General features: G+C 44.8%; 1 protein-coding gene across 3 annotated transcripts in view; it reads left to right on the top strand.

Annotated features, from left to right (window-relative positions):
- HSPA12B (heat shock protein family A (Hsp70) member 12B) overlaps positions 1–14,656 on the top strand; it is a 46,457-nt gene that overhangs the window by 3,788 nt on the left and 28,013 nt on the right. The window contains exon 2 of one of the 3 annotated variants that reach the window (XM_089526435.1): positions 7,512–7,573. In XM_089526435.1, coding sequence (XP_089382561.1) covers positions 7,531–7,573 — 43 coding nt within the window. In that variant the 5' untranslated portion in view covers positions 7,512–7,530. Of the gene's footprint in view, positions 1–7,511; positions 7,574–7,878; positions 7,920–9,242; positions 9,349–14,656 lie in introns of those variants that run through there. The other 2 variants (XM_089526436.1, XM_089526434.1) reach the window with 2 other exon arrangements.

Genomic DNA, 14,656 nt, shown 5'->3' with positions numbered 1-14,656 from the left:
GTTCTTTGTACATCATCCATCCTGGTTCTTTTAGACACTTCCCACTTTTCTTCCTCTTTGGAATTGTTTGCAACTATGCCTTCAATATCTTGCCTTTATAAAACTTCCAGGCACCACAAACTCCCTTCACTTTGAGCATTTCTAACCATGGAGGTATCACCCAGTATTTGTCTAAGCTGCTGCTGCTGCTGCTGCTGCTGCTGCTGTTGTTATTGTTGTTAGAATCATAGAATCATAGAATCGTAGAGTTGGAAGAGACCACTAAGGCCATCCAGTCCAACCCCCTGCCATGCAGGAAATCCAAATCAAAGCATCCCTGACAGATGGCCATCCAGCCTCTGTTTAAAGACCTTCAAGGAAGGAGACTCTATCACCCTCCAAGGGAGTGCATTCCACTGTCGAACAGCCCTTACTGTCAGGAAGTTCCTCCTAATGTTCAGGTGGAATCTCTTTTCCTGTAGCTTGCATCCATTGTTCCGGGTCCTGTTCTCTGGAGCAGCAGAAAACAAGCTTGCTCCCTCTTCAACATGACATCCTTTCAAATATTTAAACAGGGCCATCATATCACCTCTTAACCTTCTTTTCTCCAGGCTAAACATCCCAGGCTCCCTAAGTCGTTCCTCATAGGGCATGGTTTCCAGACCCTTCACCATTTTTGTCACCCTCCTTTGGACACACTCCAGTTTCTCAGTATCCTGTTGTGTGCCTTCAAGTCGTTTCCACTTTACGGCAACCCTATTCACAGGGTTTTCTTGGCAAGATTTATTCAGAATGCCATTGGCTTCCCTTGAGGCTGAGAGAATGTGACGTGCCCAGGGACGTAGCCAAGGGGGGGATCTTGGGGTCCGGACCCCCCCCCCTTCCATTAGAAAAATGACTGGTGTGTGCTGCTGCGCTGCCGCACCCAAGCCCCATTATAATGGTGGCAACTTAGTCTGGACCCCCCCCCCCCTTCATAAAATCCTGGCTACGTCCCTGACGTGCCCAAGGGCTCTCAGTGGGTTTCCGTGGTTGGGCAGGGAGTCAAACTCTGGTCTTCCAGTCCAATGCCCAAACCACTACACAAAGCTAAGGAGAACATCTCCCAAAAGATTTGTTCAATTCTGGGAGTTGTAGTTCGGCACGTAACACATCCATACTCTGGATTTGTATTTCAGCAAATCTAAGCAGGAGGTCCTTCACCACTTCCACCTTATTGAGTCATAAAAGGCACAGACAAAACAGCTATGTTCCTGTACCCACAGTAGTTCTTTGGTTCAGACTTCTGGGCTTTGGCTTACTTTGCTGCTTCCATACTGGAAAAATTATCCAGTTTGAGTCTGCATTTGCTGCCATAGCCTGGAGCCATGGCAGCAAAAGCGGGCTGAAACTGGATCATTTCTCCAGTGTAGATGCAGCCCTTCTATTGCCATCATTTGCAAACCCTTCAACTGTTCCAATTTTGCAGGGAGTCCCAAATAATCCTCTATCATCCCACTTTTCCAGCTGCTTTTCGAATGTTTCTCTCTCATCCTCTCACCTTACCTCCTTTGTCCCTGTTACTTCTATTGCTGCAAAGTGCAAACATATTTTTTAAGTCAGCAGGGGAAAAGGAGAGGAGAGAGGGAATCTTTTCCTTCCCAGTAGCCTCCGGCAAAAGCAAACTGCTGCAGCCTCTCCTAGCTGTGTTCCTATATCCATGGGTGATCTTTCTCATTAATAACTAGTGCCATTTTGACCGTCCTCTGATGCTTCTTGGCCCCATGTGTCCCAGTTCTCATTTGTAAAATGTTGGAGGGCCTGGAGTTGCAAACCCTTCACAGACCTGGAAAGACACTGGGAATTTTTCCATTATTATTCTGCGAATGGATTTATTTTGTGACCTTATCAGGAAAAGTACTACCTAAATAACTGAAGGTACCAGTTCCCATCTGGCCACAGAAGCTGGGTCAGGTCTACTTAGAACTTGGAAGGGATTGCGTGTGTTGTGTGCCTTCACATGGTTTCTGATGTATGGAGACCCCAAGGTGAACCTATCATGGAATTTTCTCTCTCAGACTCAAGGGAAGGAGAAGAGGCGAACCTTCTCTGGACAAAGCTTGCTAAGAAAATCCCACAATATGTTCACCTTAGGGTTGCCATAAGTCAGAAATGACTTGGAGGCCTAACAACAACAACAACATGTTTGATCTTCTCTTCTCCAAGATAAACATACCCAGCTCCATATTGTCCAATTGTCTGACTTCATGAGAGCTGAATATCACACTACACTGGTATAGTGCAATTATTCCACTTTAACTGCTATGGCTTCTTCCTGGGATTTGCCGCTTCGGGAGAGGCATTTAAAATCCTCAGCCAGAGACTTTAGTACCTCGCCAAACTACAAACCCACAAGATGCAGCCATAGCAGGGGAATAATAGCACTATAACAAGTGTCATATTGATCGCAGACTGTCACGATTAATCCTCTGCCTTCCTACTTTCCTGGCTGCTTTTAAAACATCCCAGTTTCTCTCTCCTCCCCCCCCCCCCCCCCACTTTCCTTGTTTGCCCTTCTTTCAAGTGCTGCAGACTAAGGGGCCCGACAGACTGCCCCTGTTAGTGCCAGATTGCAGCCATGGCAACTACATGTTATGGTCCCGATCTCTGCTTTCCACACTGCAAAAAGGAGCTGCAAAAGGGGGCTCCTATTTGCACCCTGGAAAGGGCACCAGAGCCACTGGCATGCACCTATTCCGCACTCCTTTGGCACTGCACCATGTAGACACAGCGCCAGAGGAGCTCCATGATGCTGTGCATCATGTGGAATGATGTGCGGCATCACACTGGCCTGGGGGCGGAGTCAGGGCATGTGTCATGTGAATGCCATGCCCTGACCCCACCCCCAGGCTGGCCTTAATAGCTAGTCTGTTGAGCCCCTGAGGGGGTGTTCCCACTTAACTTTTAAATCGCTATATAATACACCGATTGTATTAAATACGATGCAAAATACCACGCTATTTTCCCCGCTTTCCGAATCGGGGTATTTTTCGAGAGTTTCAAATGCAAAAGCACACTGCTGCACCCTCTTCTGGTTTGTTCTTCCTCATTAATAACTTAGAATCATAGAATCGTAGAGTTGTAAGAGAGCCCAAGAAGGGGCATCCAGTCCAACCCCATTCAGCCATGCTGGAACTCTCAGTCAAAGCATCCCCATTGACAGATGGCCATCCAGCCTCTGTTTAAAGACCTCTAGGGAAGGAGACTCCACCACTCTCCCAGGGAACAATGTGTTCCACTTTTACCATCTTGTCCACACTCTGGTGTTGCTTGGCCATAAGAGTCCCAATTTTATGTGAAATATGGATGGGTCTACAGCTCCCTAAACCATTCCTGATAGGTCTTAGATTCCAATAGTTTCACCCTCTTGATGCAATGAAACAGTAATTGTACTGTTCTTTTCATATTGTGAGTCGCTCTGGGTCCCAGTTTTGGGAAAAGAGCGGGATACAAATAAATATTATGACAACAACAACCACAGCTGTGGTTTATTTTTGCTCTGAGTGGAGTATTTTCCTCTCAGGCAGCTTTCTTTTCCTTGGAAGAACCTTGGGACAATTGCAATATTTAGCCACTTTGTGTTGTTCTTGTTCTTGTTGCCAAAAGATAACCCATTCCCCTGTTCCAGCCTGCAATAGTTTGTTCCTGGTCCTTGAATCTAGACAGTCAACCATTTATACTTAGACAAAAGTCTTATCACCCAGATTCTCAGGGAGAAAGGGGAGAAAAGCAACAACAGCAACAAAAATGTGGCCAGGCCTGCTGCAAAATGCTTTGCATGCTGAAAACTGTGACAAGGGAAAAAAGCAGGGCAATTGCCAGTGTGTGATGATGGGAGGGGATTGTTCCATTTGGCTCCCTTTCAAAATGGAGGCTTGTTCTGTTTTGGAGGGGTGGCTGGGCTGGAGCAAAGGCGCTTGCGCCAATCCAACGTTTGTGGTTCTCTCTGCAGCCGTGCCCTTTGATCCCCCCAGATGGAAATTATAATCTGTGTTCGCTTTGCCTTTTACATCATCTGAAACAAAATACTTTCACTACCAGGAGTCCAGGAGGAAAGACTCATATGAAAGGGAGAAGGGAGGGAGGGAGAAGGGACCAGAAAATGGAAGGGGAAATGATCAGGACAATTCATTCTTTCTCTCTCTTAAATCTGCTTCCATCCAGGTTCCATTCACCTTCCCTGATCTGGATCTCTGAAACCCAAAATATTCCAAAACCCCAAAACTTTTTTCATGGGTGGCTGAAATAGTGACACCTCTGCTTTCGGATGGTTTGATGTTTGCAAACTTTGTGGCATGGATGCACAACATTCTTAAAAATATTATCTAAAATTGCCTTCAGGCTATGTGTAAAAGGTGTGTAGAAAACATACATGAATGTTGTGCTTAGACTTGGGTCTCATCTCCAAGATACAGTTGGCTCTTCATATTCACGCATTCTTTAACCACGGATTCAACCATCCACAGCTTGAAAATATTACACACACACACGTATTTATATTCTAAAAAGCAAACCTTGTTTTTGCTATTTTATATAAGGAACACTATTTATTACACCATTATATTTAATGGGTCTTGAGTGTGCATGGATTTTGTTAGCCATGGAGGGTCCTGGAAAGAAACCCCAGCAGACACCAAGGGCCCACTGTATTATCTCATTCTGTATTTATGTACAAATACAGTATTCCAAAATCCAAAAATACCTCAAAACCAAAATACTTCTGGTCCTAAGCGTTTCGGATGAGGGAGACTTAATATGTACTACACTGATGAATTGTTGTTTCAATGTGCCTTTCAGTCCGCTCCGACATATGGCAACCCTTTCTCAGAGTTTAGCATTCAGGGAAGGTTTGCCTTTGCCTTGCTCTGAGGCTGAGAGAGAGCAACTTGGTCAAGGTCTCCCAGTCAGTTTCTGGTGCTGAGTAGAGATGCAAATCCTGATCTCTCTGAGTCCCAGTACAACTCTCAAGCCATTATATCACACTGGTTCTCATAATTTGCTCAGTCATTGCCTTCCTCTGTGGCTGGTGTGAAATGGCTATATTCAAGGCTTTGGATGCGGAGGTGGACATGTATTGAGTTATGTATGTTGAACATGGATGCACATGTGCATTGACCACGATTGTATGTGGATAGCCATACATATTGTGCATTACAAATGAAGGCACACATGTCCATAGGTGGCACATCAATTGTGCTGCACTGCTATTCAGTACAGAAGACACAGTGTGCAACCACCATATAGCTCCATGAACAGAGAGCTACGCTCTGTCCTTGAGCAGATAGTGATGCTATGCTTGATGCAGGATTTTTAGACTATGCACCAGCTGAAGATGCCAGCCACAGATGCTGGCGAAACATCAGCAATAAACTCTTCTAGAACATGGCCACACAGCCCGAAAAACCCACAAAAAACCATGCTGGCATGGAAGAGAGTGGTGTGTGTGTGTGTGTGTGTGTGTGTGTGTGTGTGTGTGTGTGTATACACACACACACACACTGTGTGACCCTGGGTACGGAGGAGTGATTACCATGTTAATCTGTGTATTGAAATGTCAGGAATAAATTCTTCTAGAACAGAGCCACACAGCCCAAAAACCCCACAAAAAGCTATGCACCCGCTGCGACCTCTTTAGCGCATCCTGAGGACCCATAGAATAAGATATGGAGGCCAGTTGGGTTGGTACCCTGCTTTTTAACGTAGTAAGCATTTGTTTTAATGTAGATCTTGGCTGTTGATATCCCAGTGTCCATTCTCCATCACTTACCCACCCATTCCTGCCTCTCTATTCATAGCGCAGCCTTGTTGCGGAAACAGTTCCTGCTCAGGAAAAGCTTGGCAGCTGCATTCTGGAAAGACCCTTCCTTTCGGGGCTTTCAGGATTAGGAACAGCCTGCCTGGAAAATAGGTGTGGACTGTCCCCAATTTCCAATCATAGCTTTGTCCCCAGGGTCTGATAAACTGGGCAGCAGTGGATCTATCTTGATGGTGGAGTCTCCGTTCTTTAATGCGTTCCTCAGAACCATGCATCAAGCGTCTCCTTCTGTGCTCCTTTCTAGATCTGATGATATCTAGGGGCCATAACAACTAAAACTAGCTAAAACTAGGCTGGCTGCAGTTACCCAGAGGACCTTCTCTTCCGCCGCTCCCAAATCATGGAATCATCTGCTGGAAGAGATTCGAAATACGACTAGCCTTGATGGCTTTAAAAAGGCCGTCAAGACCTATCTCTTCCGGCTGGCCTTTCCAGATTAAGATCCTTACATTTATTCATTTGACAATTGCCCTAACTGCCACGCCCTGAGTGTTTTCATAATTGTTTTAACAAGTGTCCAATAATTTAATTGTATTGTATTGTGGATGGAAGGGTTTGGGATATAAGGAAACGTGCTGTCATTGTATTTATGGATATTTTTAGTGTAAGCCACTTCGATCGTTTGGAGAAGTGGAATATAATATAAATAAATTATTATTATTATTATTATTATTATTATTATTATTAACATTCATGCTCTGTGGGAATGTGCATTGTTGATGTTGCTGCGCACCTTCAAGTCATTTCCATCTTATGTCAATCCAAAGGCGAACCTATCACAGGGTTTTCTTGGCAACGTTTGTTCAGAGGAGGTTTGCCTTGGTTTCCCTCTGAGGCTGAGAGAGTGTGACTTGACCAAGGTGGGTTTCCATGGCTGAGTGGGGATTCGAACCCTGGTCTCCAAAGTCATAGGCCAATGCTCAAACCATTTAGGGAGGGCAAACCCTCTCACAGTGGAGTCCTGTTGGTATTTTATCCATAGGTAACTTCCCCAGCAGATTTGTTCAGAGAAGGGGTTTCTTTTTGCCTTCAGCACATTGGGCAAGTCACACTCTCTCAGCCTCAGGGAAAGACAATGGTAATACGTTCTATGCAAACCCCTTCTGAACAAATCTAATGGGGAAGATACCTATGTGTAAAATACCAACAGTGAAGGTAAGCCTCCTCTGAGCAATTCTTATCAGGAAAACCCCATGATAGGCTTCCTTAGGGTTGCCATAAGTTGGAAATGATTTGAAGGCACACAGCCAGTTATCATCCGGTATTATAATGAATTTCTAAATGGATTTAATCCTGTGGATTGATTGCACTTTTAAAAATGACATTTATATCTATTTTAACCAACGTTTTTGCATGTTTTTAATTTGCTCTGGTTTTAATCATCTGTGTAAGCCACCTTGAGTCCCAATATAGAGAGGGAACACAGAATATAAATGAATAAAATAATAACAACAAAAAACAACTCAGAATCTCCCAGGGAAAGTAAACTCTTCTGGTGGCATTAGTATTATTAGTATTAGTATTATTTTCTTATATCCCACCTTTCTCCCAATATAACAAGTCTAAAACAATACAATTTAAAAACAATACAAAATATTAAAATACATAAATATAACCATTTCTGTGTGGTGCTTTCGGTGGAACACAATTTTACCAAAATGTTCTCCCTGTCTTTCAGCTACGAAGGTAATGTGAAGATGTCGACGCTCCTCGTCCCTTCGATGCACACTCTCCAAATTGGTAAGAAATCTGGGATCATAGGCTGGGGGTTTTGTACCCATTCATGATAGGTGTGATAATGATTGGAAAATGCAGACTTTGGGCATAGTAAAGTGCCTTTCAAAGAGAAACCAAAGAGCAGGCATTATTCCATACTCTCCAAATCTACTGATTTGACAAGGGCAGTCTCAATTAATTTTCATCCCATTTTTCCAGCTGCTTTTAGAGGTCCTAGTTTCTTTATCTCCCTCCCACTTTCCTCCTTTGTCTTGGCTTACTTCAGGTGCTGCAAACTGAGTTTAAAAGTACAAAAGTTTGCGCTCAGTTCACTCTGCAGGAAGGGAACCACCAATCTTGCCCATCCCAGGTAAAAGCAAAAGGCTGCCGCCTCTTCTAGTTCCATTGTAACAACTATTGCAGTTGTGACCACACACTAATGTTGTTTGACTATGATTATGTTCCAGTTTCCCTCTGTGAAACGTTGGAGGGTATTGTGTTCCACTCAAACCCTCCTTGTTCATTCCAGGATGCTAGCAAACACACTTTAAAGAAGGAAAATATCTCTGTTGCAATGAAATTGCATCTCTTTAAAACATCCCTATGGAACCACCAAATAACCTGGTGCACGGCAAAAAGCATTGCTTGGAAAAGTTACTTTTGAAGCCTTCACATTCTGGAAATTGGGATCCCATTTTTATTTTTTTATTTTTTAAATCTGGGAAATAGGTGCAGAAGTGCCAAGGATGGAACTGGTGGGCACTACTTCATGCCCTCTCTCTTAATTCTTCACCAGGGAGGCAATAGCCATGCGGAGAGGGAATGGCTGTGGTTTTAAATTGACGTTTGGAAGCATGCTCCCCAGCACTTCCCAAGGAAAAAGCAGGACACATGCAGCCAAGCAACACCATTTAACAAATGAGGAAGAACGCTTAAGCTAGGAGAGGCTGCAGGAGATTGCTTTTGCAGAACCTCCTGGGAAGGGCAAGGTTCTGCTGCCTTCTCTCCTTTTTCTCCACTGAGTAGCGTACAAACTGCTTTTGCACTTTCAACTCTGGACTTTATCACATGGGGGAAATAGGGTGTTTAAAGGGAATGCTCCTGCGATAATCCCACCATAATTGCACAATTGTGGTATAAAATTTCACATGACGTCGAGCAAAATCTGTTGTTGAAGCGGCAAGAAATGTTATTATTGCATTATTGTTTGATCTGTGTGAAATGCTGTAGCGCTATAGCATTACACTGACACTTTAATCATGTAACGCTTTAATCACAGGATGATGACAATATGGGCCCCGTGTGATAAAGCCCTCTGTTTGCAGTAACTGAAATAAGCTGTGGACAAAGGGGGAAAGTACGAGAAGAAGAGGGAATCTGGGACATTTTAAAATAAGCTCAAAAAGTGGAATGACAGGGACTGAATAGGAACTGTCCTGGTCAAATAGGAACAATGAAAGGTGATGGAAAACAGGTACTCTCAACCTATTTGATGCAATTTTACAGTACTTTGTTCTGCTTCAAGATTAAAGATATGAGGTCCACCCCAGATCAAACCTGGAAGCCCTGTGGGAGCATATAACATCACTTTTGAATCCATATAGAGCTTCCATGTCTGCTGCCAGCCTCTCCACTCCCAATGCGGCTCTCCAGCATGTTTACCTCACTGTTTCTCAAGTGCCGGGTGGAGCACCATCCCAAGGAAAAGATAAGATGTTTTTGTACTGACGCTGGACTTGGCAGCTCCAACCGTGGGACATTCCTGAAATCTAAAGAAATGGAGGAACATCTAAAGCAAGGTTAGGAGTCACAAAGCCCTCCGGGAGTGCATCTATACTCAAGAAATAGTGCAGCTTGACACCACTTAAATTGCCATGGATCCATCCTACAGAAGTCTGGGATTTGCAGTTTTGTGAGGAACCAGTACTCTTTGGCAGAGGAGGTGAAAGACGGTGTAGGACTACAAACCCCAGGATTCCAAAGGATGGAGCAACAGCACTTAAAGTGATGTCAAACTGCGTTATTTCCACTTTTTAGATGGATTTCAACTGTCAGCATTCATTGCCAAGACTGATGGGAACCGCAGTCCTACATCTGGAGGGCAGCATGATTATCACGTCTTGAGATAGATGATTAAAAAAGCCTAAATCTTGGTTGCACTGAGATTGCACATCATAAAACTATGGAGTTGATCACAAGGAACAAACTGCCCAAATCTCATTGAAAAATGGGATTTAAAACCAAAAGTAAAAAGCAGCTCATTTTGTCAACTTTCCATCCAGGTTAATGTTGCGTTAATGCTCATTAACCCCGACATCGTCTGAAAAACAACCTGCTTTTGCGGGTTTTTCCCACTTTCTGTCCTGCTTAATGTCAGATGTTGTCTGAAAATCAATCTGCTTTTATGGTTTTTGTCCATTTTAAATCCAGTTTTTGCACAGGATCCCACCCATATGATAAACTCATATGTGTGGTGAATTCCACATGGGTTGTGTTACACAGATCTGGTGTGTAAATGTAGCACTACAGAACCAAATGTGCAAATAGATGCACAAGGGAAGGTACACCTGAATTCATAGCCAAATGTTCATCCACATCTGCAACAGCCCCCCATTGACAACCCGTTTCCATGATCTTAAACTTAATGGCAACAGTGAGTGTGTGTTGTGTGTCTTCAAGTCATTTCTGACTTATGGCAACCCTAAGGTGAGTCAAGCATGGGATTTTCTTGACACGATTTGTTCAGAGGAGGCTTGCCATTGCACTCCTGTGCAATGCATCAAAATGTCCTACAGCTTTCATAGAGTAACTTACATGCTTGTAAGTCATTCACAGGACTGCAGCCTTGAACTTGGAAAGGATAAGGATCCAAGTCTGTGACACCGTCTAGAATGTGGTGGACCAGTGTTGTAGATTGTTGTTGATGTTGTTACATGCCTTCAAGTCATTTCCGACCTATGGCAACCCTAAGGCAACCCTTTCACAGGCTTTTCTGTGGCCGAGAGTGTGTGTCTCACGCCCAAAGTCACCCAATGGGTCTCCATGGCTGAGCAGGGAACTGAACCCTGATCTCCAGAGTTGTAGTCCAGCGCTCAAACCACTATACCATACTGGCTCTCCTCATAGATTAGGGGGCCACATTATGCCCCATTGAGATCCTGGGGGAGGGGTTGATACCCCCTGCATCATGCCCCCCTTAAAAAAAAGAAACTTTGCCCCCAGACAACCTCTAAGGGGGTGTGAGAGCAGTCTTGCCATGTTTTTGCCCTCTCCTGGGCAAATTTAACATACCTTTCAATTGTCCCAATTTGGCAGGAACAGTCTTGAAGAATCCTTTGCCATCGCACTTTTTCAGCTGCTTTTAAAAAGTCCCAGTTTCCCTCTCTTCCTCCCACTTTTGTCCTTACTTCAGTTGCTTCAAACTGCCTTCAAAGGGCAAAAGTAGTTTGCACTCAGTTAACTCAACGGGGGAAAGAGGAAAGGATGGAGTGGGATCTTGCCCTTTCCAAGAAGCTCAGGCAAAAGCAAAGTGCTGGAGGCTCTCCTAGCTTGTCCTTTAATAACGTTTGCCATGTTGACCACCCTCTGATGCTGCTTGGCCACATATGTCTGGTTTTCATCTATTAAATCTTGGTGGTCACACACTCTCAGCCTCGGGGGGAGGCAATGGTACACCCCCTTGAACCAAATTTGCAAACCAGACCCCAGGATAGATTGGCCTTTAGGTCGGTCCAAGTCTGAAACAACTTGAAGGCACATAGCAAATAACAACGCAACATATATATTACACATGCATGTCTTTGTGCACTGTACCTTGGTTTGGTTGCGCACAGGGTGACCAGATGTCATAATCGCAAAGGAGGACAAGGCACTGTAGAATGTAGGACATTCAAGAAAAACGTAGTCACCCTGGTTGTGCAACATTGCCATTCAAGATGTGGGTTGCGTAGCACCATGAATGCATAACTCTGCACAGAAACATTTATACTACATCGGTATCAGATCTCAGCAAACTCTTGTTGGCCGATTTATTATTTACACCTGCAATGGTCTTGTTTGCTTGGTGCTTGAGCATCGTTTTGTGTTGCATCTTGTTTGCCAGAGATGCGGCTTTATGAGCTCATTCTTCTGAGTCTATAGCACAGCAACTATTTGTTCTTTAAAGAGGGCTCCTCATTCACTCCTTCATTTCCTTCCCCTCCCTTCTTCCCCAATCATGAGACGGACCTTCATCAGGAGCGACGGCCCTGCCATGTAGCTTTCTTTTCTATCTGCTGGTCTCCTTTCCCCTTTTTGTATGCAATGAAATATTAACACGACAGCCATCGGAGACAGGGAAACTCACTTAGGGAACAGATGAAGGGCCCATGATGCCATGTCGTTCCAGCCATTGATTCTTCACCTTGAGCATCTCTCTGACTAATCCCAGGAGCTGCACTTGGAGAAAGGACAAAAAGCAAATCCTTGGCTCATAAGAGAAACCTTTTAACTGATAACTCGACTCTTGGGGCGTTCAGCCAGTGTCTGAAATAAAGCAACTCCTTGCAAAGTTGTCTCCTTCTCTTGGTGGTCTTGACAGGCCTTAGGCTGACTGTTGAGTATGGCCAATGTGGGATTTAAAACACACAAGGCGCCCTTTTACACAACACAGTTGGAGGGCTATGATTGCAATATACCTGTAATGGCAATGTCCCATAGCATACCCTCCAACTGTTCCAGTTTGGCTGAGACAGTCCCAGTTAAGCTGCTGTCATCCCACGTTTTCAGCTGCGTTTAAAATGCCCCAGTTTCTCTTTCCTCCTCCCACTTTCCCCTTCCTCCTCAGTTTACTTCAATTGCTGCAAATGGAGTTCAATGCACAAAAGTATGTTGTTGTTGTTGTTGTTGTTGTTGTTCTGGTGGTGGTGGTGGTGGTGTGTCTTCAAGTCGTTTCTGACTTATGGCGATCCTAAGAGCCAGAGTGGCAAAGCGGTGATCCTATTATATACAATGGCATAATGAAATGATGTCCCTTATATAAAATAGGAAAATCAAGGTCCCACTGTATATATGTTTAATAGAGTCGCCCCTCTACGACTTGAAATCTGAGGACTTGAAAATCTGCAAAGGGGCAACCGCCATTAACCTCAATGGGACTTGTGCCCATGGTGTGCGCTCTGCATGCACACACCCCATTCAAGCCTATGGGGCTTGAATATGTGCATGTTTTGGAACTCGTGGGGGTGTCCAGAGTGGATCCCCCTTGAGTTCCAAGGGGCAGCTGTATTTTGAAGCCTTGGATGGTTGGACGGTGGATTAAGAGTCCATTGATAAGGAGGTCCAGCTGTCCTAACCAGGGCTGACCCTGCCCAGCTTCCAAAACCAGACAGGACCGGGTGTCTTTAATTCCAGGATGTTAGAGTGATACCATACTGGGCATCCTTTTGAACAGACTTAGGTCAAGTCTGTACCTTGGATCAAACACTGATCAGAATGGAGACTGCAGTTAAGAAATCAGGAGAAGACTAGAGGAATGGGATTTTGCTTTCAACTTTGTTTCCCTTCTCTGCCCCCATTTCTAAGAGAGGCTGCTATTATGGGGCGTTAGATGTTGGCCCTGATAAAGTGAAAGCCGACCCCACCTCTTTTCTTCAGCCCAGGCAGCTGGATCATGTCAGAGGAGAAGAAGAGGCCATACGTGGGCTTGGCTGGGGATTGTCTGGGGAGGGAGAGCAAGGCATTAGCTCCAGCCCCTAATTGGGACCATGTGTGGCGTCTGGAGGGGGATTGGCGTGTGGTCCAGGCACTGGTGGCACGAGAGGAAGGCAGGCCACCTCATTAAGCTTGCATGGCATGAGGTTGGGCAATGGCTGCCAGCCTCCTTGGGATGACTGGGGGGGGATCCATTCCAGATCCCCCTGAAGATACCAGTCTGAAGCAGAACTGTGATAGCATACCTGCAAGTTGGTTTCAACTCCTGGCAACCCTATCAGAGGCTTTTGCTGGCAAAACATCAGGAATAAACTCTTCACAAACTCACAAAAAAACTATGAATACTGGCCATGAAAGCTTTTGACTTCATCTATCAGGGGGATTTCTTGGCAAGATTTATTCAGAGGGGGTTTGCCTTGCCTTCCTCTGAAGCTGAGAGAGTGTGACTTGCAAGAAGTCACATCCAGTTGGTTTTCCATGGCCGAACGGGGATTCGAACCCTGGTCTCCAGAGTCATACTCCAATGCTGACACCACTACACCATGCTGCTATGGGCATTACTTTATGCATTGGGCTGAGAAGGGGGACCCACGTCTTGTCTCAAACTAAGCTCCCTGTTGCAAAGGTGCAATCAGCTCCTTCCCATGAAAAATCAGAATCTGGGAAGGGCTCAGCTTTTGAACCACAGCACCCAGATTCCCTCAGCCAGCATGGTCAAATAGTAAAGCTCTTCCTTAGTGGTGTGCCTTCAAATTGTTTCCGACTTATGGCGACTGTAAGGTGAACCTATTGTGGGGTTTTCTTGTTAAGTTTGCCTTTGCCTTCCTCTGAGGATGAGAGAGTGTGACTTGCCCAAGGTGACACAGTGGGTTTCCATGGCTGAGCCAGGAATCAAACTCCAGTCTCCAGAGTCTTAGTGCTCAAACCATTACGCCATGCTGGTTTCCTTCTAAGCCCTTGTACCATTTCAGGACAGGAGTGCAAATTTGCACATACATAGTTACACACTCAGTGCTGGTGCTATAGCACACTTTTACTGAATGCCAGTATCTGCGTCTTATTCCCTGGTGCAATGGCTGTTTCTACATTTCTAGAGAATTGTCCTCAGAATCACAGAGTATATTATTATTGTTAACTGTGGTCAGCAAACAAATGCCCAGAGCATTTCCATGCGCTCTTTTCTACCTCAAACACAAGTAGGAGCAGGTTGGCTGGAGAAAATCACTGGAAATCAGAGGAAAGCAATGCCAAAACTCCTTGGAACACATATTGTCAAGAAGACCCTATAATATAGTCATAGTTCAGTCAGAGGCTGCATCCACACAACAGAAAATAATGCAGTTTGACACCGCTTTAAGTGCCAGGACTCAGTGCTATGGAATTCTGAGATCTGTGGGGGGTATTTTTGTTTGTTTG

This window comes from Sceloporus occidentalis, unplaced genomic scaffold (assembly GCF_023333645.1).
Source record: "Sceloporus occidentalis isolate IW3139 unplaced genomic scaffold, rSceOcc1.0.p SCAF_5, whole genome shotgun sequence".
NCBI classification, from domain to species: Eukaryota; Metazoa; Chordata; class Lepidosauria; order Squamata; family Phrynosomatidae; genus Sceloporus; species Sceloporus occidentalis.
This window is presented reverse-complemented; position numbering and strand designations above follow the sequence as displayed.